The 27,810-nt window shown below is 39.0% G+C and overlaps 2 protein-coding genes across 2 annotated transcripts in view; one reads left to right on the top strand and one right to left on the bottom strand.

Moving 5' to 3' along the window:
• RB1 (RB transcriptional corepressor 1) overlaps nucleotides 1-27,810 on the bottom strand; it is a 71,221-nt gene that overhangs the window by 14,106 nt on the left and 29,305 nt on the right. The gene's annotated exons all lie outside the window — the stretch shown is intronic.
• On the top strand, nucleotides 13,750-16,742 carry LPAR6 (lysophosphatidic acid receptor 6). The gene is given in 2 exon segments (XM_058852045.1): nucleotides 13,750-15,332; nucleotides 15,335-16,742. Coding segments are annotated over 2 exon segments (939 nt in total). The 5' UTR covers nucleotides 13,750-14,452; the 3' UTR covers nucleotides 15,394-16,742.

Here is a 27,810-nt window from a genome sequence, read left to right as displayed (position 1 = left end):
ACCAGTTTCCTGCCACTCTCCACACAGGAAATTGTGTACAATAAACCAAACTCCATGTGATGTGAACCACTTGACTGTTGGAAATGACAATATATCAACAAAAAAATCTTGAGGTTGAAAATTTTTGCAACAGCTTTAAGCTGTGAAGAAACTACAGGGTGTAAAGATTTTCAGCACAGGAAGTAGAGAAGAGATGCTTTAAGGGACCATTATGTTAATTAACATCACACAGTACTAGACGTAACAGTTCTATAGTTATTTCTAAGCAGGAAAAATTCTTACACTGGGGAGCAAAATAGCACTCACACACTTTCTTCAGAGGAACTTTTGGGTCACAAAATGCCTATCTTGGTAAAGACATTTTTATTTACATAAATACTACTGTAGCAATCAAATTGTCATAGTATTGCATCACACTTTCTATCAGTTTCATTTACACAGTTCAAGTTCCCAAAACAACAATTAAGAGTGGTTCTGGAAAATATTTTCACAAGTACAAGTGGAAACATGACAATAAAGTGCCTCTGAGACTTTTGGTTAAAGCCCATGATTCAGTTTCAAATTTTGTGTTCTTTCCAATTTCTCATTAGCTGGACAAATTTAGGTTTGTCAACATACCATAAACAATTCTCTTATCAACCTAAAAGCGGTACATGTGCCAGGAAACTTTGTAGACAGCAATTTTTGAAAGAGCAGGAGAATATCTTTTAAAAACATAACCAAGTAGTCAACCAACTATGGATTGAGCAAAAAAAGATTTAACAGGTAATCTGCAAAAGGATGTGACCAAGCTGCATGCACAGAAAGAACAATTCCTCAGAAAAGTTAATCCTAGGTAGGGGAGCTCGTTACATGTCATCAAACCATTAAGAGCAGACTGCTTGTGGTATTTAAAAGAAAAAAAAAAGACTACATATATCTTGCATTGTACTTCATATAATCTAGAAGAGAAAAATGGCACAAACTGGAGCTCCAAAAACAGTATGCCATGTTTTGTAACAAAACATGAAAACATGACAACATGAGCATGAGAACCATTTTATGTGACTGGATTTATCAACCAATTCTGTAAAACATTTCAATATGAAGGAAATTAGACATGACAAAGAAGAAATACCTGAAGCTGTAACAAAACTATCTGTGTCACGACATTTTGGGCAGAAACGCTTCCTCTGAGAAGAGTTTGATCTCAATTTAAGCCAATACTTTGTATGGCTATCATTATGGGATATCTCAGGCTCAGCTGGTCTATACCTTGGTATGAGCTCGAGGCAGACAAGACCTGGCAGCCACCCTGCTGTGCTTGGCTTTTGAAGCAGAAGCACGTGCAGAGCTTCTGAGTTCTCAGTTGGCAGAATTTAAGAAGATATTTCCAATTAAGCATTTCTGCCTTACAAGCAGTTATTTAACAATCAGTCAAAATGCAGCATAATAGAGGTAAGGAAGCCTACAATGGAAATCAAACAAGAAAATGTCAAAAAAGGTCTTGGGCTATTACTTAGAGTTCATTAAAAAAAATATACCCAAAAAAAACCTTAAAAAACCCACTCTTTCCAAACTGAAAAGAAATAATTCAATTTTGACAGTGTGATACAAAATAGTATAAAAATCACTAGAAACACCCCAAACTCTTCAATGACTTGTCTTACCAGACCTGAAACAAGAACTTGGAACCACTGGTACCTATAGTTTTTTTTATGTTACACCTGTTTCATACTCACTTTTTAGTAACTGTATACATCTTTTATTTTATCAATTACTAAGTGTTTTTTGACTGCTTTCTCTCAAAGTAGCTAATTTCAAAGCAGCTAATTCTGAGGCAGATCACAGAATGAGTTGGAGTTGGAAGGGATCTTAAAGGCCATCTAGTCCCTCCTTCCAGAGACACCTTCCACTAGACCAGGTTTCTCAGAGCCCCATCCAGCCTGGCCTGGAACACTTCCAGGGATGGGATATTCACAACTTCTCTAAGCAACCTGTGTCAGTGCCTCCCACCCTCGCAGTAAAGAATTTCCTACTAATATCTGATCTAAACCCAACCTCTTTCAGTTTAAAGCCATTCCTCTTGTCCTGTCACTACATGTTCTTGTTAAAAGGTGTAAAAGATACTACAGAGCTTTCTACCAAAAAAATGAAAGAAAGAAAAAGTACTGATCTTCTTACCATCCCAGTTTTTTTCTGGTTATTCCTTCACTTCCCACCACTCATCTCAAGAGTAATTTCACTGATCTATAGCATTAGTTGGCTTCCATAACTACAAACTGTAAATTTGTATAACCATATAAGAAACAATGCAAGAATTACTATGCCATCAGAATTACTTGGTCAGCATTAGCTTTGCATAGATCTGAAGCAGAGAAATAATTGTAACTATTATTATTAAATGTAAGAGTATCCCTTAGCAAATGATGGGAGTCAGAGGTATCCTACACTAAAACGTGGAATATCCGTGAATTTTTTCTAGGATCCTTAAAAAGAAGACTAAATAAACCTTAAAACAATGCAATATACCTGCTTTAACTTTTTTTTGTAAGACCAAAAAATGTAGCTGAACTAGCAAAGACGAGCAAAACCAACAAAATGGTGCAAAAAAATCTAAACAATTTATTTAAGATCTAAGCGAGTGTGTGGATGTGGTAAATGCAGACCACACATGGACCACATCAACATCTGCAAGAAGTTTGAGCTCACATTTCTGCAAACTAAGCCAGTATTTTTTTCAGAAAATAACCGAAGACGTGATATTCAGCGCCTTTTCTCATGGCAACACAAGAATCTTTTATGAAGACTGCTCAGTGATGGCCAGCTCGGACTCTGGAAAAGCACACTGGAAGGTGTAACATTTCCCCCTTGGATATTTAGAGCAAAATCATGTGGGATATTAGAGAACCACAGAATGGTTAAGGTTGGAAGTGGGGCATCTGGTCCAACCTCCCTGCTCCAGCAGGGTGTTTAAAACAAAATGCATTTCTGTTTGGATGAATTCACAGGGATCTAGGAAAACATTTATCTTCTTCAAGGTTTAAGATCTACCTACAGCTATAAAAAGATAAAAGAGCACGTTTGGTTGGGTTTTTTTCCAAAACACCACAAACCAGATCCACCCCCCCTTTCACATTTGAGTAGCACCAATGCAGAGAGCTCCCTCCCCACAGGAAACCTTTGTGCTGCACATCTGTGCAGTGAAGGACCCATACTCAGCATCCCACCTGCAGCCCTTCTGCCCACCCATTGTGGAGCCTGAAGCCAGAACTTGGGTTGGAGGCTTTGTACAAGACTCAGTTGCCTCAGAGAGGCTCTGCAAAAGCCATGCTGAGAAGCACACACCCAGCTGGGAACTAAAAAACCAAGTCTTACCCAGCCAAGGCACAGGCATGTGGGTCTTGGGCCTTCACAAAGATAATGAGGAAGCCAAACCTCCTTTTAAAATGACATTTCAAAAGAAAGGATTTGAAAGACTGTCAAGACTTTTGATGCCCCCCCTTTTTTCTTTTTGGTGCTGAGATTCTCCCAAGTAGGGAGTGGATTTAAAATCAAGAAAATTTCATGGCCTCTGCTCTCGCCTTCCTCTGTGCAACACCTGCTCCTTTTAATTATATGACCTTGGCATATAATTTACAACTGCACTATGTATATAGAAAGAAGTTATGAGACTCTCCCTGAAGGAATAAATCAGTGACATTAGGCAATACATGAAGAGTACATACCAATAAAGCAGTAAAAGTGACTTAGGTGATAAGGTGCATTCAATTACTAAATGATCAAAACATGTTTCCTCAATCTCATTAAATTACAAAAATCCTGCTAGGAAACACAAATGAAAAATGTAAAATCCTTCAATAACAATGTGCTTTTCTATCAGAGCTCTGCATTTTTATTGTGAGACACTCTGTCATTTGTAAGCAAAGCAAAATCCAAGTTCAATGTTTGTGGCAACCACTATGCTCTGCATCCCAGTTAGTGAAAATTCAAGCCTTTTGATCCTAGTTTTTCTCCCTTAAATTTAAGGAAAGCTTAATCAGCTTCTTAAAACTTTTCTTTTACTTCAATCGGACTTTTTGGAAGAAACTTCAGTGAAACATATTCCTGCAGAAACCCTACATTTTGCCAGTGTTTTCCAACAAAAGCATTTCAAAGTCTCTCTTCTAGTACTACCAATCTGGCTGTAGCATCTCTTTTAGCAATTTCAAAATGGGAGCTCACCAAGCAGTGTTTTAAAAGGCATCATATGCTCATTTTAAATCTTGACCACTCTGTGAACTGTCATTGGGCATGACTTAATCAAAATATTTCACCTCTGTTTTACTGAAGTTACAAACAACTACATTGAACTTCATGTTTACTTCCTGTGGGGTAAGCAAATGCAGGAAGGTTGGGATTACTGGGAAGATTTCCTCTCCTGACAAGGGATTTTAAAGTGCTGAGCTTATAGAAATGCCCCCAAAATGTTTCCCTTTAGCTCTCAAGCTCCAGAGTGTGTAAAGGTCTCACATTACGTAGACAATAATGTAATTCCAAGTTCTGTTGAATTTTACAGCTTCTCATATTTGCACTAGAAAAAACAAACCTGAACTGAGCTCAGCCATTTCTCCTAAAGTTGCCTCTCACACTTACACATGAAATTAAGATGTCATAACTCTCATAAATTTAGGTTGAATTTTAATCAGGATAACCTGCCTGCCTCAGAAAATATAAAGAATAAAAGGAAGACTTAAAAACACAAGCTGACTTTGAAATTTCACCACATTGCTTCTGGTAAAGAAACAGATCATTTTCACACTGACTTAGGTATATACACTTCCATTTTTCTGTGCATCTATATGTACACTCCTGATTTTTCAGAGAATGATGGAAAAAGAACACATGGAAACAGTTGTCAAATTTAAAGGAGTTACTTTGAATGCACTTTAACTCTGCTTTCTTTACCTTCACAGTAAGGAAAATGCTTTTGGTTATTGTGGGATCTGTTATGGGCAGCTCCACTGCCTTCACCATAAACATACTGGTGTCAAACTCACAGGGAGACCATAACCCAAAGTGTGCCCACAAACATGGCAGAACAGCAGCCAGAAGTCTTACATATAAATGACTTGTTAAGAAAAGCTCAAATAAAGCACCTCAACTAAGGTACTTCAGTCCAGTAGGAATTCTACTGTGTAGATTTCTGTGGTTTTTTTTCTTAAGTATCTAACAGGTTCTTTATTTGTCATTCAGTGGGTATTTTCTATAGCTACTCTGAAGCATAGAAACCAATGACTGAGCTACTCCAAAAACAAAGCAGGTTTTATCATTTACTTCCAAGGAAATAAGAGGCTGCAAATTAATGCATTTCTGAGGTTAGACCCACAAATTACAATCTCAGCCTGAATCCATCTTCCTGCTACCTGACTCTCTGCTTTGTCTATTTTAACTGCAAGTGATATTGAGGTACTTTTAGTGTCTTTATTTGTCCGTGATTTTCCAACTCTCAAGACCGGTTGACCTGAGACAATGAAAACAAAAACCAGTATCAAGAGTGAAGAAGGCAGTTGGTCCAAAGCTTCCAACACCCTGAAGCCAGTAAGAAAACTTACAGCGTCTTCAATGTACTCTGGATAGGATATTTGCCTAGAAAGCTGTCATCCTTTATCATCCCTATCAATCTCATGTAAGAAAGCATGCCTATGCATACTATATCTGTATTACTGCTCATTTTTATCCTCCTTGGTGGAAAAATCAATTAGGCATACATGGCTCTTTTATTACATTATAAATATTATTCCAAACAGTTTAAATGACAATAAATTATAGGGTAGTAGACCAGGAGCACAGATCTCACCCTAGAGCTTAGCTGAGGCTTTTAAACCTCTCACCACCAAACACTAGGCTAACGTCTGGCTAAGAGTCAAAACAAAACAGATTTGAAAGCCTCAACGTTGAACACTGCCACAACACTTCCACCACAGTCTCACTACTGGCTTAAATCAGTTCAAGCACTACTCCAAATCACACATCTGCACTTTTTGCCTCATCCCTTGCTTCAGCATTAGCACAGCTAGCTATAACTGCAAATTATGTAGTTAAGATTAGTTTTAAACCAAATAGGTGTCCTCATTTGCTGACTGCATATGTACACACAGCACAAGGGAAGAAACTGAGAGGCTTAAATGGACAGTAGTAGGATTACTTTGAGCAACAGCCCACATTTAAACTGTTTAAATCAACCATAAAAACTGTATCAGAACCCAAGGAATTCAAGAAGTACAGAGAAAGTTAAGGGAGTATTTGTGAGCAGAAGTAGAACCTTCCACAACAGGTACCTCATACCTACTGAACCACCACAGACCATAGCTGAGGAAGTTTGGCAAAACCCAGAGATTCGAGCATGGGGTGTGGTGCAGGACACTGTAGGCTGCACAACACTACTTGGAGCTTCCTCTGCTGTTGGAAATGGAAAAATAGAAACTTTCACAAATGCTGAAGGGTTCGATCTGCAGCCTTGGAAAGAGCTTGGGTTAATGTAATGATGAAGGTGCACAGACATTGGGTAGAGAAATTATAAATTTATGTTCCTATAGTTATAAGTAAGAATATGCCTAGAGTAGGTAGGAAATTATATTAGGTAAAATAATTTGAGGTTTAAGCTGTAATAGTGTGAGTTATGGAGTAGGTTAGAGATCCAGAAACTGAAGTAGAGGGGTATGTGAGTGTGTCAGCTTATTGGCTAAGAGAAAGATGCAGTGCACCAAAATTAAGTAAAGGTGATAGGTTAATAAGTGAAAACAAGTCTCATGTCAACTGCCTACTGGGCCAAAATGTTATATATTGCCATGCAAAGAACAAACTCGCGACTAATTTGAGCTATGGCTGACTTGCTGCTCCTCTAAATCTCATGCCTGCAGACTGACATCTTATCTGGCTACTTGAGCAATAAATCAACTCAAAGCAAGGTGGCCCCATGCCTCGTTCTTCATCTCGACACTCTGGCACCTCCATTGGAGGAGCAAACCACCACTGCATGGATATCATACCAGGATGTGCAGCACAAAGTTTTTGTTCTCAGTGTAGTGCCTTTTTCTGAGGCTAAATACATTATCACAGAATGGTTTGAGTTGAAAAGGACTTAAGTATCACCTAGTTCTAAAACCCTTACCACCAGAGGCAGGGACATTTTTGCCTAGACTAAGTGACTCAGAGCCCCATCCATACCCCCATGGGCTTGAATACTTCCACCTTTTTTTCAGAAGGCTCACTGCCTTACTGCAAAGGATAAGAATCCCCCATAACAAGAGCACTTGCCCAGGGCATGAGATGTGGGTTCCAGCCTCCTTTCTCCTGCCAGGGTCAAACTAATGTCTCCCAGAAAAACACCTTACCACCTTTCCAGGAAGGTTATTAACAGAGATTCAATGCAAATGGATCATTTATGTTTTGCATTTGAGAGCATCGGTCCATTTGTCCAAGATTGCAGCAGAAAAAATTTTAATTATCACATAAGAAGCATGACCTTTGTCCATCCTCCAAAGTTTTGACATTTCCTTTGCTATGTTCTTGGTATTAGCTGATTGCCACATTGAAAAAGCAACTGCTAAATGTGGTCAACAGTGCAGTAAAATGGTTCAAAAAGCACCAAATTGGTTCCATAAAACTTTAGGATATGGGCTGGAAGGAAAGAGCAGTTGTAAGGGAAAGTCAGCTGAAGTATTTGTAATTGCTGTTTACCAGTACTAATGATATGCTAAATAATCATTTAAGTGATCTTATAATGCAGAATTTAAAGAGGTTATTTGCTGACTTACACATTTAGAAAGTAATAGTTCTTTCCATTAATCAAGCCAGAGTTCTGCTTTTTGGCAGCAGTTTTCCCCTGACAAGCATTTTCATGTCAGTATTTATCTAAACTAATTAGCTTACCAGCCTGAATAATTCTTATGAAACTTCTCCCCACCACCCCCCCTTAACTTCTTATGTTCCAGTTTTGTGAATGAAACCAAATTAATATCATAGGGTTTTGGTTATTTTAAACAAGATGGACTCACTTCATAAATATTATTGAATGACTGTGGTAAATTCTTTCAGTAACTTCTTCATGTTATAGTTCATAAAAAGCAGTATAGGAATGTGATTGTGGGCTTTGTGTTGCCTCTGACAAGTAGAGGTTAAAATCCTCTGTATATAAAGTCAGAGGCCTCCATTCGGCCAAAACTGAAAGAGATTGTAAACACTGGATGCAGTATTCGCAAGTAATTTGGCATGAAAATAAAACATATCCTCAAGAACCAGTAACACTGGAGTGTTACTGACACTGCAGAAATCTTGACAAAGAACCAGACTACCTTAATCCTGCCCAGAGAACACATGTTGGGCAAAAACTTACACTAAAGATAAGAAAAATAGTAAGCAATTGCTTTAGAGCTACACAAATTACAGATGTTCTGTTACCCCAATCATTTCACCCCCTATGCTTGGAAGAGTTGCTAAAATAATTTATGAGGTTTCTTCTTTCCTGTAATTCCTAATATTTGCTTACTATAACAAATTATTTTTAAATTAATTTTAGGTTTTTGTAAAACAGTCATGTTCTGCACTTGAGAAATCTTTTGAGTAAAAAAATTTAGCCATGGAACATCTGGCAAACTTCTGCCAACTCAAACTGAATTTTTAATCCTTGGATTTAGAAAGTATAAGAATGAGTAGAGCCAGAACTTGTCACAGTGTTTGGGGAAGGCATTTAACTTATTTCCTGCATCTACAGCAGACAGAAATTTCAAGTATTGATGTTATTTCAAACACGTTTGCAGAGTAACTGAATAAACACTTTTTTTAAGTTAGAAAAAAATGCAAATGGGAGTTTAGGAACTCAGGCATTTTGTTCAACTTAAGGCATTTCTCTTCCTACCTGACATTTTAGAGATTCCCTTCATTCTATTCTTATCCACTGAAAATCATGTTAAGGCTGTTTATAGTCTTTTTTCCATTCTCCTTCCTGCTGAAGAATATCAACATTCACTTTTCAAGCTTCTAATGTCTATGATCCTTTCCTTCACTATTTAGTCCACCCCTTTTAAACCAATCAATCCACAGATTAAAGCTAGCTAGAAAAGATTTCATGTTATCTAACCTCTACTAGCCTTCCATGAGATCAACTAGACTTACACCATCAACCCAAGAGTAAGGGGGAGTGGGGAAATACTCTAGCAGCCTAAAAACTCATACAGAAGGAGAGAAATTGTTTCCTCTATCTACAGGCAGGAGAGGAGCAGTTGTGTCCCCTGTAAAAGCAAATGAAACAATTTCAAAGAGGAAAGAGAAGCATTTCAATCACACAAGAAGGAAGAAGTCTGGAATTTTACTCTGAGCTTCCTTTTCCCTTTTGAAGCAATTACACAACCAACTTTTACTTGTAATTTGTATGTGTGATTTCATATGCATTAAGCTAACAATTTTCCTGACATGGAGGAGCCTTTCTGGCAACAATCCCCTCTGCAACAGCCACAAGGGATTAGGCTGGCTAGATAAAAATACTCTGTGCATCTTAAATTTTATAATGCTCATTTGAAGGCTTGCCTGCCACACCAACACGGGAAAAAAAGGGAATTTTCAGTGCCATAACAGCTTCACTTGATCTCCATAGGTGGAGACTATCACCACATTTTAAGACAGAAGTGAGCCACTTCTCAGAAGCAGTCTTAGAGTGACTTTGGGGTGGCTGAGCAGGCAGTCTCAAAACACAGCTGAGAAGGTCAAAACACACAGCCCTGCTTCCTCTGTATCTATTTTTCCAGAAACTTATAGAGGTGAAACAAATGACGTGTCTTAATTGATCCATTTGTTTGGCTGGAATCTAATCTAAAAATACAAAATTTTAATCTGTCTATATTTTTGTCACATTTAATAGCCACTGTAATTATCTCAAGATGATATTTAATAGAGGGTTCTCCATCCAAGAGCTTCAAACTATATTTAGCAATAAAGACAGCCACACATCCCAGTGTGGAAGTGAACGAGCTCTTATGTGGAGGGAAGCTTGAGGACCAAGTCATAGAAAACTTTGCCAGGATTGGAACAGAAAATCTGTGGCACAGCCAAAAAGATTTTCTGGCTCTCAGCCCTACTTCTCAAGCATAAAAAACTCCTTCCAGTATGTGCACATGTTCAAAGAGAAACTCTAGTAAATAGACAAAAAGAAAAAAAAAAACAAAAAAACAGCTAAAATCCATCAAAATAGCTTGATAAATAATAATACTTAGATTAAAGTAAATATTGTCCTGCCAGGGTTTGTCTTCCCTGCACCAAGAGAGCACAAGTTCTTCTGCTTAAGACTGCTTAAGCCAAGTGAGAACAAATGCCTGCACCATGATGCAGGTGCCACTCTGAGCGTAGTAACATTAGTTACTGCATAATTGTCTTACACAGCATTTTGTGCACCTGACAAGCCTCATTAAACAGTGCATACTCTGGCCTTGGAAATCCTGTAATAGTTTATTATAATGCTATTAATGTTGGAGTTTTTTTCCCCTCTAAACAGCCTTCAGTATTAGCATTGGCACTGACTGAATGCAGTACATTAGACAAGTTCAAATGCATTTCACCTTTGACCACAACTTTGGTTTAATTCCAGCTCTGAAGATGAGGGTACCACCAGAGGAACATACAACACTGGTCTGCACAACTCCAAAAGCTTGGAAGCCTTCAAATACTTGTTTTATTTCAGTGAAATGTTTTTTTGCCACTCAACTTGGACTTCTGAATTTAAGGGATCCTGCCCCCTGTGTCCTAGATGACAGCAAGTAATAAACTCCATGGCATCCTGGGAAGGAAGGAGCAGTGTTCTGAAGCCATTCCCCTAGCACACTAAGGTTATAAGCACATTTCCTTCTGAACCCCTGTGGTGGAGCAGGTTTGCCACACAAAATTACAAAATCACCTTAAATAGGTATCTAAATTCAGAGAAGCAGAGTTATGTGGTAACTACCTGAAGCAGTGCAAAAAACTTGCTCGCTGCTGAAGTGAGAGATGATTCCAAGCGTCTCATCAGCTCCTGGCTTTAAGGAGCCCATTCTTATTCTGCCTTTGGTGCCTTTTCAAGAGCCACAGGAAGCCTGCTGATGGAAATGCAGGCTTTGCTCATATAGCACTAGCAACAAATGACAGGTCCTAACTCATTCCCTGACTCTCTGATGCAGAAAGGCAAATTCAATATGAATTTCCCTGCAGCAACAGCATTGTTTCCTTTGGAGACAAAAAACCCCTCAGTGTACAAGGCCCGCCCTGCAGCTGCTTCCTCCTGCCTACCCCCTCCTTCCCATCCTAAAGCAAAGTGGCCTGTGGTGAAGGAGTATGAGCAAGGCCATTACCCTGTCAAGTCTTCCCCCATAACTGTTAAACTTCTTTAAATTTAAGGTGTTGGGGGCTACTAAAGTCCTTTCCAAACCTGTTGTCACAAAGCCCAACATCTTAAAACATGATCTAACAAAAGGAGAGCATGAAATGAGGCTTCCCCCCTGCTCATGCTGGAGCCCGGCCAGAAGGGAGGCCACCCCTGACTCCCAAGGTTCTTCAGTAGGCTCTTCAGCTTGGACAAGCTCACACAAATTAAAACACTACTTGGTAACAATCAGCTACATCTAAATTAAGAATGTGGGTATACAATTCGCCTTTGCTGTTCACACTTTTACACTAAAATGACCCAGCCTGCCTACTCAGTCATAACTCTCCTCGCTGAAACAAGAAGGGAAAAAAAAAAAACTTTTCAGGGGTTTCACATTTTCATCTGCAGGTGGAAACACCTGCAGCTGAATGCTGTTTCTGGACATACACAAACATCACTTAGGTCATCAATGAGTGCAAAGTGCATGTACTGTACTGCACCAGAAGGGTTCAGGGGCAACAGAAGCCTAATGACAACACAACCATACACATAAAGCCCCAAAATACGGCTCTGAGTAGCATCCATGCTTGTAACAGGAGCAACAACAAGGAGCCACAGCAAGGCAGGAGCACTGACAGATAGAGCAAAGGCTGAGGATGCACCTTCATCACTGCTCTAAAGAACATATACAGTGGTAAAATGGACCAGGCATCCCACCCTGCCTCTGTGCACAAACGCCAAATCAAGTTCTAATCAGTGAGACACACACTCATTGCCATTACTTTGTCTCTCAAAACACAAGTTATTGCTAAGGCTTTGACCTATGACACCAAATTTCTGTACTGCAGAGATTTTTGTTCCAGTAATTGAGCCTGCCCCACAGAGTTTTCCTGTGCAAACAAAGTTGGAGCAGTAAAACTGAGAGCAGAGTTCCAGTGACCTGATGCAGAACATTTGCAGGAAAACCCTTCTTTTACCATGCAAGGTTGCCAGGAACAGAAACAAATTTTAGTGTGTGATGACTGCTTTTGTACAAAAATCCAGGAAAACCTTTATGCTAAGGTACATCTTAATTTGGACACAAGAGACTCTGCCAAGCTCACATTTTCATTTCTGACTGGCTTAGAAGTCCAAGATGCACTATGCTTTACATTTAAGCATAAATTTCAATAGCCAAAAGGGTTTCTTGTGGTTATAGCCTCTTGAAGTTAAACTGCTTGATTTCACCTCAAAATTAAGGTGAAAAAGTTTCAGAGAAGCCTATAAAGTAAACTTGAAATAAAGAAAGCAAGACCCCACTTTTGCATGTTCCTGAATTTCATCTGACATACTTTACGTTAAGAAACCGTGCCAAAATCCTGTGAAGCGCTATTATTTACTCTCCTTCACAGCAGACTAGAAAGGTTTTGCCTAGAGCCTTGCTTAGGTGCAACTGATTAAAATACAGTTCAAAAGAACCATGCCACCCAGCCAGATATGAAGATTTGTTATTCTAAGTGTTAGAAATAGACTGGGTTTGATGCCAGAAGTGAGTCTATCCAAGTTGTTATTTAATGAGTCTGTCTAAACTGAGATTTATCTCATATCTGCCCCTAAAGGCAGTAAGAGCTGCTTTTTTTTTTTAATGTTTACTTAACAATGTAATTAGTTACAACATGTTTTTGTTTCAATTATCAGTGACTAATGGGAGTATTTTGTGCATACGTGGTAACTGTCCCTCTTGAAACTACCAGAACCAATTGCACAGTGCACTATATGCATTTTGTTGTATTAATTCTGTGCTTATATAATCAAGACAATGTTTTCTGCATCACAACCTTTCAAAAAAAACACTGGAGTATTTTTTATTTTTTAAAGAACCACCTTTCTGATTAGAAATAAAGCTTGGGGTGTGCCTTCTAATATAGAACAAGTTAAAAAAAAATCTGTCCCACTGAAACACATCAGTCCTGTGAATATCCAAGAGCAACCCTTTCTTTTTCAGTAATTATTTGATGCAATTATTTAATTACTTGTCAGTGTTACTTTGTCCCTCTTGAGGTTTGTACTGGTGTATTGGGGGAATTTAGACAGAACTACTCAGCTGATTTCTGGTGATTAATGTGTTCTCTATTACAAGCAAAGCTATTAACAAAAGGCATAATGTTAGTTCGATCCTGTATATAAAATCAGTCTCACAATCACTACTATCTCCAAAGAAAAACAGGAACTTAAGGGCATGAGAGTTATTTAGACACCACAAAGTCACTGAAGAGAAAGCTTTCCAGACCCCAGCAACATTGACAAAGGACCTCTCAGGGAGCATGGAAAGAGTTAAGAGGCAGCTGCAGCACTCTAGAAGCTACATCTGCAAGGTACAGCAGAGACAGGGCAAGGCAAACAAGCCAAACTGAAACCATTCTTCCGCGCCCAGCCTCTTCTTCCTGTGATGTCACGCTACAAATTGCCTGGGCGCTCTGCTCTGCTCTCCAGAAGGAGCTGGGCTGGCGAGAGCTGCCGAGGGCTGTGGGCTGCAGGAACAAACACGCTCTGGAATTCGGCTTCTGCCCTGGCAAGCAGCTCCCTTCTGCTTCTGCTTCCCGCCCCATGGGGCCAGCCGGCGAGCCGACAAACTTGTACCGAAAGAAGGGAGAGGGGGAAACGCAAGCGCCGACACCTCGCAGCGTCCAGGAAATCGTTTCCTAAAGCTCAGGCTCCCGGTAAATTCGGATGGACGAGGCTTCACCGTGGCAATCTGCAGCCAAGAGTAAGGCAGAAAGCCCTACAATGGCTTCATTCAATCGAGGCGGGAAATGGAACTAAGCAAGCTTTGGGGTGACCTCATCTGCCACAAATGATGCATTTTCTGGCTTTTGCAGACTGGCTATGTGATTACAAATAGCACCCGGCAGAGAAGAGAGACTTCCTGGTGATTTCTGCTGGAGATGTACTCCCCTGCCACAGAGCTCACCTTCTTTCCCTGAAGCTCCACAGCACAACAAACTTGCCAAAGCACACCGTTCAAATACATCTGACCTGCAATTCTTCTGGAATTTCAAAAAAGTTGCAATAAAGATACCAGAGAAAACGCCAAATCCCAGGAATATTTAACATACCATTATAATGGTAAGCTCTAATTGTTCCACTGAGGACTCCTTTAAATATACTTTGTACGGGTGTATCTTTAGCATGGTGTTTGTTCTTGGCCTCATAGCAAACTGTGTAGCAATCTACATTTTCACTTGTACCTTAAAAGTGCGAAACGAGACTACAACTTACATGCTTAATTTAGCCATATCAGATCTGCTTTTCGTGTTTACATTACCCTTCAGGATTTATTACTTTGTAACCAGAAACTGGCCATTTGGAGACATTCTCTGCAAGATTTCTGTCACCCTCTTTTATACAAATATGTATGGGAGCATTTTGTTTCTGACTTGCATCAGTGTGGATCGCTTTTTAGCCATAGTACACCCCTTCCGATCCAAGACTCTCCGGACCAAAAGGAATGCAAAGATTGTCTGTGCTGCCGTGTGGGTAACCGTGCTAGCAGGCAGCACACCAGCAAGCTTTTTCCAGTCCACAAACCGCCGGAACAATACAGAGCAAAGGACGTGCTTTGAAAACTTTTCAGAGGACACGTGGAAAACCTACCTATCCCGGATTGTTATCTTCATTGAAACCGTCGGCTTTTTTATCCCGCTCATCCTGAACGTGACCTGCTCCACTATGGTCCTACGGACTTTGAATAAACCGCTTACATTAAGCCGGAATAAAGTAAGCAAGAAAAAGGTACTCAAAATGATTTTTGTCCATTTGGTGATATTCTGCTTCTGCTTTGTGCCTTATAACATTACCTTAATACTTTACTCCCTCATGAGAACACAGACCTGGGTCAATTGCTCAGTGGTGACCGCAGTCAGGACTATGTACCCCGTCACTCTGTGCATCGCTGTTTCAAACTGCTGTTTTGACCCCATAGTCTATTACTTCACATCAGATACCATTCAAAATTCCATAAAAAAGAACCGGTCCACCAGACCACGGGATGTCAGATTCTCTGAAAGGCCAGTTTCAGAAAGCTTCATTCAACACAGCCTTCAGACCATAAAAATGAAAATATTTGACAGTGACTCTACAATATAAATTATATTAATAGACTGTTGGGACTAAACTGGAATTAGAAGCCTGCACGTTTGTTCAGCTGTGGACATATATTCTTATACGTAAAGGCTGTGCTTCCTTCACATCTGAGAAGTTTATTACAAGGCTGTAAAAGTGTTAAAGCATAATAGCACACAGAAAAAGTGTTCTAAAAATCCATGTCAAAGGTCTGTTCTGACAGATTGTATGTTAGAAATGAACTTTTGGATTCAGAGGCTAACCAAAGTCCAAAGACCATTTGTCAAGTCAAACACAAATGAAAAAGGAGGTTGTTTTTTCTTCCTGAAGTTAAAACAGTTGCTCAATTTAATAATGGCATCAGTTTCCAAGTTACTGAGGATGGGGGTGAAGCTACCTGCTCTACACTGCAGGAAAATTGCCCCATATTGTCACACCACTTCAGCTACTGTGTCTCCTCCAGCTTCCTCTTGTCTCTCCTACTCCTCCCCTGCTGTCTTTTGCCCTGCACCTTCCTTCTCATGTTCATAGGACGCTTCAATCAGTGGGTTACAAGAACTTTGTTTCTCCTAGGTTAATCTGATAAAAATACATGCTCTCTCCACAAGCCTGGCCCCCATAAAGCAATTAAGTCTCCAGGTAGTTTAGAGCATTTGGAAACATCTCAGACAAACTGGTTTTTCTTCTCACCTCTCTCTCAGAAGCCTGTGTGATTAAAACAAAGTAACTTGTGATGATTGAAGTTAATGCTTTTGGTACAGTACCACTTTATTAACTCTTCTGGGAGTTCTTAAACTCAGCATGACTTTTGAGGAAAGTAACATCCTCTGAATACGTTAATTTGACATCAGTTTCTTAGAAAAACAAGACCTTTTCTAACTGGAAATGAACATGTGCATCAAGTTGATTATTTCTTCCAGGAAACTATTTGGTGTCCCATAAAGAAATTCAAGATGCAGTAATTTTGGAGTGCAACTTCCTCTCAGTTTTTGCATCCTAGAAACAATTTTAACATGAACATTTAAAACTTCAAATGCTATTTTCTTTCAAACTGTAAGAAGTATAAAAAAAAAGTACTTGGGGCTATGTGCTGGCAAAATTAATCAAGACACTTTGAAAAGTCAGCACCACGCAGAAGGAGGAATCTACATATATTACTGTTACAAACAGGAATACATAGACAAAATTGCTTTAAAACATCCTGCTATATATGTTTCCCAGCTACTAGAACACTGTGTACATTTTCCTCAAAATTAATTTACCATCACTGTAAAATAAAATAAAATTTAAAAGGTAAAACAAGTGTTGCTTGTTCCTCCCCAAAAACAACGGAGTCAAGAATAAGAATTGAGTCTAAGTGAATTTGCACTTAAAATTTAGGGCATTCAGCTGCAACACACATACAGCACTGAGACATTTTTACACCAAGGCTATATACACAGGAGTGAATCAATGTTTGAAAAAATGCATATTGAGCCATCAAACTATATGATGCATTGTCATCAGGATGAATTTATTTCCCTATGCAAATCTTCTTTTTAATTGTTATAAAACAACCATACTTTGCCTCCTACTATTGGGAAACTGAGTTAGTCAATGACTGCTAGGAGCTAGTGTTAATTGAATTTTAAATTTAACAGCATTTTCAATCTTTATCCTCATAAGTTATGAAAGGAAACTTCAAGTAGTATGGGCTTAAGTTACAATGATAGCATAGATATAAATGTCTGCATAACATCTGAAATAAGCAATTATCTTTGTTGGGAGTGCCAAACTGTTCTGATTCATAGCCAACTTCAAAAAAATACAAAAACCCTTGGCATGAGTAGAAATTCTCTGTTTTTCACATGCCACTGACAAATCCAAAGTCCAAAACCAGATAGGCATCTCTGAAGTCCCAATGCCTCTCGCTCTCTCTTTCTCAGGGGTGTGTTTAATATTAGACTCCCTCCAAGAAACCCGAGACAAAAGCCCCTAATGTCAGTGCTGGGCTACGTTTCCAGGGTACTACCCCCCTGAGCTTGTCAATGCTGTTACTCAATTGAGTGACAATTTGTTCAGCAAAACCCCTCTGCCTTACAGCAGGGAGCACCCCAGAGCCTCACCCTGGTAAACAGAACCTACTCTTTCTGAGATTACAAAACTGCAGGGAAAAAATAAAAACCCATCACTGACTTATAAGCAGACCAAGCAGACAAAGCCACATACATGAGTATTCCCCTTTAAACTAAGCTTTCCTTGGTGTATTTCCTCAAGTAGCCTCGAGAAGCACAGACAGTAACTCTGCTTTGTACTCACTCTCCAGGGCAGCAGCTTCTGTTTTACAAAAGAGCACAGTGCAACACACTACAATAGCTTTCTCATCAGTTAATAGCTCAGTGTCCAGAAGCTATTTGAGGAAACTTTTTATTGTTAAATATTTTCACTCTTCCACTGGGGGGGGAATCCAAAACAAACAACCCACAACAAATACCCTAATGAAAAAACCCAACACAGTCAAAAAGCATCATGTTTAATGCTGAGAATCAGACCATTACGTGAAAAAATCCTGATCTGACCAATTCAGAAGAGGGGAATAAAACTGTACCTCCCACAACAAGCTGATATAAAGACAGGGTACCAGCTATTCAGGACTGGATGAGGTTTTCTCTGCCTTTTCTGGTTCTGTGACAAGGTTATCCTGGAGAGCTGTGGATGGAGCAATGCTTTCACTGGTACATTCCTCAACAGATGCACTCCCTCTCTCTGATCTTTACTTTGATACCAACTCTTCTGTCTCTCTGGTAAGGTCTTGTGACAAAATTTAAATGTAAAATCCAGATGAGAAGTTACATTCCTAAACCATGCCAAGACATTTCAAATAAAAAAAAAAGCTTACATTATCAGAGCCCCTGAGGATCTGAATGTGTTGCAACCAGGACTTCCTAAAAGTGCATTATTTTTACTCATATGCCTATCCAGGGAGAGCTAGGAGTTCATTATTAGAATCAGAACGTTTAAAATTGTTCTTTGTAGTGTGGTTTCTTCATCTACAGAGTGCAGAAAATGCACACTTCCCATATAAATAAAAGTAGGGCAAATTTAATTGATTCCAAGCATGTTTCTGATCTAAAGGCAGGTAGATATTGATAATTACTTAGTTAACCAGCAGTTTTAAAAGACAAGGAAAAGAAATTTGCTATAAACACCTTAGACTTACCTCAACATATCATTATTCAAAAATCAAAATATGTCCTATTTTATACTTTCTGTATTCAGCTTGAAGTTTTAATTCTGGCTTTCTCAAGAACAGAATGCCAGGCAATTTTTTTTTCACCTCAGTATACAAGAAGAAATACCAAGTCAAATAAGTCTTTATATTTTTCATCTAAAAGTGTGTAAAAAAACCCCTATAGAAAATACTTCAGGCAGGTAAGGAATCCTTAACTGAAATCAACGTCCAAGTTTTTGTTTCTTAAGGAAGTAACCTCAGTCACAGAAATACAAAAATTGAAAAAGAGCTCTTGAGACCAGGTAAAAGATAAGAAGAGCTGTACTGATCAGACCCCAAACATGCAGCTAATCTACAATCCTGACTCCAACTGCAGACAAGGCTGGATGCCTGGGGAACAAGATAACAGCAGGAGAAGCACACAGGGCTTTCTCAAGTGCTGTCCCACTTAATCAGTCATATCTCAGGATTTCTGGGTCAGATGTATTTGTGTATTCAGCACAAATTTTTCTTCTGTGAGCTTGTTCTGTTTTACTGTGTGTAAGTTTTTAATATTCACAGCAGTAAAAAGTTTGCACTGTGTGTGTGCATAGGGAGAACAAAACTAAGAAACCCAAACATCCTTTTGTTTCAAATCCAGTGGTTTCATTAGTGCCTCTCTCATTTCTTTGGAAAGGGGCAGGAAGTGCTAGACTGTAATTCAGTCTTTCCATAGCACTCCTGATCAGACAGTCTTCCATCATATCTCTTGCAAATGAGAGAGTGATTTTCACTTGTAATTTCAAGCACCATCATAACCAAAGATGAGATTTCTAGAATTACACAAAGAACTCAGCTAAAATTAGAGAACCAAGTGAGGTTCACTTTGAGACTGGTAATTTGAAAATCCCACCTGAGCACAGTATCCTCTAGCCTTATTTATTCTTTCAAGTTATTTTCTAAGACTTTTATCAATGAAAAGCAATTTGTTCATACTTTTCCAGCAGTAAATATAATATTACAAGGTTCTTGTATCTAGACAAACCTGTGAATCCTGACAAGTTCCCTTTTTTGCTAGGCTATTATCATTTAGACCTCAGGGTTTCTGGCATTTGAGCACCACTGACAAAATTAAAGAAGATACATTTCAAAAGCTAAGGCAAAATGTAAATCAGAATGATTCTAAATCTAGAAGACAGAAGTGCTTGGGCTGCATTTGTTATCCAATTACCAGAATATTGAAAACATTGTATAAACACAACTATCACTGCATTAGCACATTTACAGAACATACTCAATAAGGCTCATTTAAGATGAGCCAAATTCAGAAAACCAAGCTTGCACAATCTAATATTTATGCAAGAAGCAGGATGGAGAAGTTTTGCTTTGACAATTCTGGTTTGATACTGAAGCCTTTCATATTTATCACCTCACCCCCATACAGTTCCTGTCATACAGCTGCTTATAAAGAAGTCCATACTCTTCCCATAAGAAAACTGAACTTGCCACAAAATTAAAACGAACAGAAACAACCCTTCACACATTTTCTGGTCTTCTATAAAACCAACGACATTGTTGGAAAATTAAAAATTCCAGAGCTGAGAATTTAGATTTTAAATAATACTTTTTTTCTACTTAAGAAGCAGTAGGCTGCCCAGTCCAGTTCTATCAGAACTAAAAGCTGTCCAGCAATATAAGGGGTAAATTTTCTATAGTTTAAACCTGAAAATCAAACCACAAGCAATGACAAAGGAAGGCCTCTAAAATAAGTGCTAATGCTTTAATGAGATAAAATTAATATTTTTGCACACACATAGCTTTAATATTTCCCCTAACTCTATCTTTTTTAAACAGCGAGTTCCTGCCTTAAAGAAGAAAATTCTTAAATGACAATGCTAGCAACAGGAAGCACCCAAAGTTAATGCAACCATCTTGGGAATAATATTAAGTCTACCTCACATGAAAACAACTGTGGCTAGGTTAACCCGGCTTTTCAGATGAATTCTACAAATACTGATGCTTTATGAAAGGAAGTCAATTGGGAAAGTTTATTAAGTACATAGCAAAATATGGATAAAAATGAGAATACCAATGGTGAAGCAAGTACCAAAACATCTACCTTTCCAGCCTAACAAAAAGTATGTTTCATTAATGAAATTAAATCTGAAAACTGCTAGTGTGCTAAAGTTATTTCACACCTCTTACATGTGATGGAAAGTTTACCACATATACTACTGCATGTTACTGTATTTCACACACTCCTCTGCGTAGCAAATGCAAAATAAATAAAAAAATCATTACAGACTGCTGTCCAGATATGATCTGAGAGTTCCTCCCAGCTGCTGGAAGGTGCAAGAAGCACACAGAGCGTGCCAAGCACGGGCTCTGGTGTAGGCAGGGTGACCCCCAAAGGGAAAGCACAGGGAGCTGGCAGTCCAGGGATGTACCCAAGCCGAGGTCAGAGCAGGCAGAGTCTATCTGGGTGAGCCTCCAGCCTCTGCTCAGCGGCTCAGGAGAACACCAGGGATGCAGCTGCACAGGCTCCACACTCAGCTGAGCCATGGGCACTTACCAGCCTGCACCTACCCCATTCTGACAGGAAAACCCAACCCAAAGGAAAAGCTTCCACCAAACCTGGAGGGATTGCCTTTCTGGAGGATGGTGAACACTGTGCCTGCTCAACAGCTGTGAACAGAGGCATCCCCATCCCCCACAAGGGCTTTTTATTACTGGAAAGTTACTGTAAGATAGTGATACAAACACATAACTGAAATACTATATATTTACACAGTATAAAGCAGGCACAAAAGCACTTATTTGGCTACAGAAAAGCAACTCCAACCCCGCGCTTTTATGCATGCAATAACAAAGTGCAGCAAGAAAGGAAACAAAAACATCTTCCAATCTATTGTTTGACACAATACTAGTATCACCTTAAGAGCTTCAAAACTGAGCACGCAGCTGGGAAAACAACCCCAAACTTACACATCAGAATGTTTGTTTGGCATCCACTTTACTTCTTAACATAAACTAATTTTATCTTCCATAGAAAAGTTACCAAGAGAGTGAGTCAAATGACACAGCAATAAGGAAAGAAAGAGTAATAAAAGGTTGTGACAATTATTCAGGAGTTTGGGTCAGATAAAATAAACCAGAGCAAAACAAAAACAAAACCAACCAACCAACAATAGCAACACAACCCAAAACGAAGCTTCATTCTACTCATTTTACCAGTTTCACTACAGAGATTTATAAAAACTACAAAGTTGGAGAGCATAGTCCCATCCAAAGAAGGAGCAACAGGGGTATAGCCACAGAACTTAACACCAACTTTATTTACTTTTGTATTTAAGGAGACAGTCACATCAAATTAGGCACAATTCAAGATTTTACAGAACTGAAGAACTGTCAAGCTACCTCCCTAAATTCTAATGTAGTTTTCTCTCATGGGCAACCTTTAAACCTTCCTACAAAGAATTTACAATGCAGATATAGCAGTGTTGCAGGATGAAAAGCTGAAGTTCAAGCTACCTAGAAACATAGTAGACTAAAATCCAATTCTTACAGCTGCAATATGACTACCAGAACATTGAATAGTATTAAAAAAAACTGAAGTAAGAAATTTTTAAAACCCCGTAACTTGAAAAGCAAGGATTCCTAGAAAACTATTTCACTCTTCTTTGTTACATATAATCAAGCAACCTTAGAGAAAAACTGACTAAAGAAAAGTCTATCATGTTAATGCAAACTTATTTCTGTAACTAAATCTGTGCTTGGTACTGGTATACAGACAAGAAAGATATCTTTATGATGCACCAACAGAGCTGGCAGCTCCACTGAGCACAGCCTATCACTCCCAGCTCCCTGTCAGGGCTGTAAATCTGTAAATCTATAACCAGAGAGATCCTGACACAGCCTGGGTACATGACCTCCATGTGAAAACAACAGCGACTACAGGCAAGATACACAGCACAAGCCACCACCTAAAGCTAACCTAGGCATAATTACACAACCACCTCTTGCTAATCTCCCTTTCATGCATTAAGGAAGAGGGAAAAGTATGAAAAGTAGAATTAATCATATGATTTGCTCCTACTAACCTTAACAGAAAAAACACTATAGCTTAGTTTTGTCATTGAGACAGATGACAGTGGAAAGTGAATAATCCCATTGTAAAATACCTGTTTAAAATAAATAGAATGAACTGCTTCCTGGAAGTACAGCTCTGTCTCAAGTGCAGTGGATACCTAAATATCTAAGTTATAGAAGCAGGATTTATATCCCCCTAATTAGAGAAACTCTATACCTTAAAGCAGTAGATACAGTAAGAAAAAATCTTAAAATTCTTAATCAAGAATGGCATTTAAATGTCACAGAATGAAAATTCTGCATAGTTGCCGTGTCTTAGGTAATCCCTTTGGTCGTGTTTCTACTTGAAGCAAGAGCATCTTAAGGGTTGGGCTGACTTGGTACACCTGCAACAGATAAAGCTGTTAACACTGCTAACATAACCAAAATCCTCCAGTCCTACTGAGTGCTTTATACATGTTGTGAGTGTCTACCAAGAAGTGAACACAGACAAAAGCAGGAAACACAGGACCTCAGCTTTAAATGTTCTTTCTGGCTTCTCTTCCAGCACCCTAGAGGATTTGCTTAAATGGTAACACCCAAGCATGAATAACAGCTTGAGTCATCTTCACGATAAATAGGAGTGGCAAAGAAGATTTTCAAAGTGATGGGAGAGACAGTGAAGACTATAATTTGCTATTCTTCCTGGTTTTTCAATTTGCCTTCAGCTGTTAAGGCAGATAAAAGTTTCAACCCTCAAAAAAGCACAGCATGGTTTTCATTAAACAAAACTCTTCAGGAGTTGAATTAAACACCCTTACATATTTTATTTAAGCATTTATTAAAGAGTGTGTGTGTATATATAGCCAAAATATAAAAGCATATAAACATAAATATATTCATATTCATGTTTTAAAATATTTATATTTAAATTAATATTTAAAATATTTATATTTATATTCAAAATACCACTATGTGGTATTTTCACAAATACCCAAAAAGCAATCATTTTACAGACACCTAAAAATGTGCCCTGTATGATAAAGGCAAAAATCACAGAAGGTTTTCTAGCCACAGCTGTGACAACTAAAATGTCATAACCTTAAAAAAATTTAAAGCACATGCAGCAGAATCAGTATGAGCCTTTAGCACTATCACGTCGAGGAGCAGTGGTGGTCGTGACCTCTCTCATCCCTCATGCTCCTGGAACACACTCATGATGCAAGCAGAAATATATTTAGTATGTACAGACAGAAAACCTCAGATATGTTCTCAGTTCCTTTCTGAAGGAAGGTTAAAGCTGCCTACTCCTAATGTAATTTCGGCAGAAGGAGCATGGTGAGCACATGACAAGCCATCCTTTGGTGACCCTTAGCATGTTTTGTCCCCTGCAAGAAAAATCCTAGAAAATTCCATATTACAAATCACTGCCCATTGCAACTTCCAAGTTGAGATACGAGGTGCCTAAAATACAGAAACCCACAAGACATGAGTGATGTCTGCATGAGCAATTTGATGCCTGCAGTTCCTGAGGAGCCTGTCTTTACACCATGAAGCTTCCTCTGTTAGATTGCATCCTGCCAGTGAGCATGCTTGCAGATGTTGTCATTCTGGACATGCTCAGCGCTTTTTTAGCGCCAAAGGCTGCCCCCTCATTCACAAATTAAGTATCCCTGTATCTGAGGAAAGGCAAAATTTAGCAGGCATGAAAGGAGTATGCCTGACATAGACTAGCTCTCCCAAGAGAAGCCAGCTGCTGTGCAGAAACGCGCACGAGTCCCGCAGCCCAGAGGGAAGACAGCGCAGGAACGCGTGACTCATTTGCCAGCACCGGAGTCACTCATGGTTGAACCCACAACTACATCTGGGGTTGGTAACACAGCGAGCCACAGCCTGTCCTGGAGCCTCAAGGGCAAGTGGCAAAGCACAGCTTGCACCCACATAACTCCATTGCTAATCCATACCAGCAGCTGAAAACAGTCCCTGAGCTGCATCATGCCCCAAATCTTGCCTAGGCATTGTCCAGAGGAGAGCTGACAAATGCCAGAACGGGCCAGAGAACACGTTACCAAGGAAACACCCCTTGGAAACACCCACAACATGGCTGTGGGGCAAAACTTAAGCCCGAACTACTGTCCCTTTGGGGCCAGTAGTACAAACTCAGCCCCAAATACCCAGCCCTAGCTGCTTTACTTGGCCGCTTATCAGAAAGATTTTAGATTTTTTAACACAACAGTAAACCTAACCAATAACCTAATGTATCAAATGTTAACAGTGTGACCATTCCTACTTCCTCCTGATTTAAAAGGAACCACTTAAGATGCCAAAACCAATGAGGATTTTAAACTGCATGCGGACACCTACATTCAGAGGAGCTGTAGAACTTTGGACACACCTAACAGAAATCCCTACTGAGAAGGATACAAACCACAAGAAAATATATTAACTCCCCTTTCTAGGTACTCAGTTCCTCCTTACAAGGAGCACAGAAACCTAATTTGAAATTGTACATCCAAGGAAACAGGCACTAAGCACTTGAGAACAGTGAGCTCCACAATAACTGTGTCCTTGTACAAAGACCAGGAGGCTGCATAGTACTGCCTGTACTATTCCAAAGTATTAAGGAGCACTTGCTGACCTGTAACTGCTCACAGCTTTACCCTGACCTGGATTTGTCAAATGTTTTTTACACAAATCTTAAACATATTATTTAATATTTTTTTCCTTAATGCATGATCAAAGGAGGTCTGCTGTTATTCCAGCTCAGCGAGTTTGCCATATTAATGCAATAATATATTCTTTGGGAATACACTGTTTTGAGCACGAAGGCACTGCTGCCACAGTGAGCTGCATAATTTAAAACCAACAGAAGTCTTTGGTGTGGGATGAGGTATTTAAGTATAAACACTGACTACACAGTTAGTTGACAAATACTTACTGCAAACATTGAGTTATGTTAAATCAATGCTGTGTGATAAAACAATACTGTAGATTTCATTGCAAATGTTGAATTGACAATAGAAACCACAGAAAAGAAGAAGCTAAAAAAGGAGAAACATTATGGAGCACAGTTTAGGCAATGCTACATGAAAGAAGTTATAAATAAAGCAAAGCACACTTGTCTACTTCTAGTCATATTTTAACCATTAGGAGAAGTAACTTCATGAAGCCATCTTTATCTTGCATCAGTCACTTAAACTCCAAAACATACTACAACTCCAAATCACAAAATATATCAAAATACTGGTGTTCTTCCCTCCTTAGAAAAATAAAAACACTAATTAGGACAGCATGTATTAAAGGGCAATACAGCCAAAGAAGGCTACAGTGACGACAGCTGCAGTGCAATGCACTGCTTCAGTTTCACATCTGTTCAGTGTTCACACAAAAACAAACATGCAAACCACAGCTGAAGTTACTGGACCAAAGCGGGCTGTGAATAAATTCCCTTTAGCCTGCCACAATGAACCTTCACATTCTGTTCTGAGCTGCTGGATGGCTGCAGGTGGTGATGCAGCTGACCCTTATCCCTGTTAACAGCAAGAGCTACCACATAACCTTTTAAAACTCCAGTCCTAAGAGAAATACCCCTTGGAATACTCCTAGTTCTCAAATGGATGAGAACAGAACACTATGGTCTGTAGAGGTTACCAGAAAAGTGTGGAGTGCTTCTGTCTCTTAACTTGCTTTACCTTCAGACAAGGCTGCAGTTGGCCTGCCACCTCCAGTGCAGAAGAACAAGACCCTTTCACTACCCCAACACTGTGCATGGGAAAGGGCATTTGCAAGGAGCATTTTCTCAAAGCAGCAGCATGGAAAACATAGCACCTTGCTTGTACCTCCCCATTCAGAGCTTGTGAGCAGAATGGAAGCTAAGAGGCAGAGAAGTATAGCTGGATTGCTTTTCAGATGCAACAAAGATACTCCACAGGCATTTACTTCCTTGAATGGCACAGCAAAACAAAAAACACCCCACAGGTATTTCACTCAAAATAGATTGGAAACTGACAGACTTTGTGCTTGATTTATTTGCCTGAAAACCTGTTCTTTCTTGATTATTCCTAACAAAGTGCAGCAAACAGCAACTTCAGTCAAAGATGTGACATGGTAGTTGACAGGACATTCTCTAAGGAAAATTCAGATATTCTGGAATTTGTTCACATAACCTTCATTTGAGATATTCAAAACAATTACTTTTTTTGGGCGGCCACAAGGGAGGTAAAATTGATAGAATTATGGAAAAGGTTGTGCATGAACTCCCAGGCTGGCAGGTAACAAGCTATCCCTTTCATAGGAAACAGATTTGAACTATGAAAGGGTTTAAATATTTCTGTAAGTATGATAAAAATGAAGCAAAGGGTATTCAGCATCTTTGAGTCTAAACTAATTTCAGTTCCATTCAAAGTTACAAGATCAAAATGGTGCTCAAAATACTGAAAGTGAGCACAAATTCAAAGTACAGAAAGAATACTGTACAGTGTATTTCTATTTTGCAAATAAAAATTATGCAGCATTATTAACATATTCTAGTATGATCTCCACATAATCTTCATCTGGAAGCATCATAACCTCACTGGTAAATATTTGAGTAGTTAAATGGGACTTCTCCTTTCAGGGTTTGATAAGGATTTAAGAAAAAGGAAGTACTTTTCACATGATTTAGTCAGTATGTAATTGCCCCTTTCTAAAATTAAGAATTATTGAGAAGAACCTTCAACTGGTTTCCACCCTTTATTTTGTCTAGTTATGCTTTTTTGTTGTTGCTGTTGAAAGAAAGGATGACCTAGAAAGGTTTCATTTCCTTCCTAAAGCACAGATGACTAAATCAGCTAGCTATGCAAAAGTAATAAACATATCCACAATGAGTAGCTAAGGAGTAATATATTATCTTCAGAAAACAGTAAAAAACAATCTTTTACATTCACTTCATGCAGCTTCCCAAGTCATGTAAAGGTCAGATGCATTTGAGACCTTTTTCAGAGAAATTATACAAGGCATTTTTCCTCACAAAAGCTCCATGACAAGTAAAACTGCAATAAATTCAAGCTATTTGGTATTAAATTGCTCAATCCTTTTAAATCTCTCATTGAAGACCTGCTTT

The sequence above is a fragment of the Poecile atricapillus genome, chromosome 1 (assembly GCF_030490865.1).
Source record: "Poecile atricapillus isolate bPoeAtr1 chromosome 1, bPoeAtr1.hap1, whole genome shotgun sequence".
Taxonomy (NCBI): Eukaryota; Metazoa; Chordata; class Aves; order Passeriformes; family Paridae; genus Poecile; species Poecile atricapillus.
This window is presented reverse-complemented; position numbering and strand designations above follow the sequence as displayed.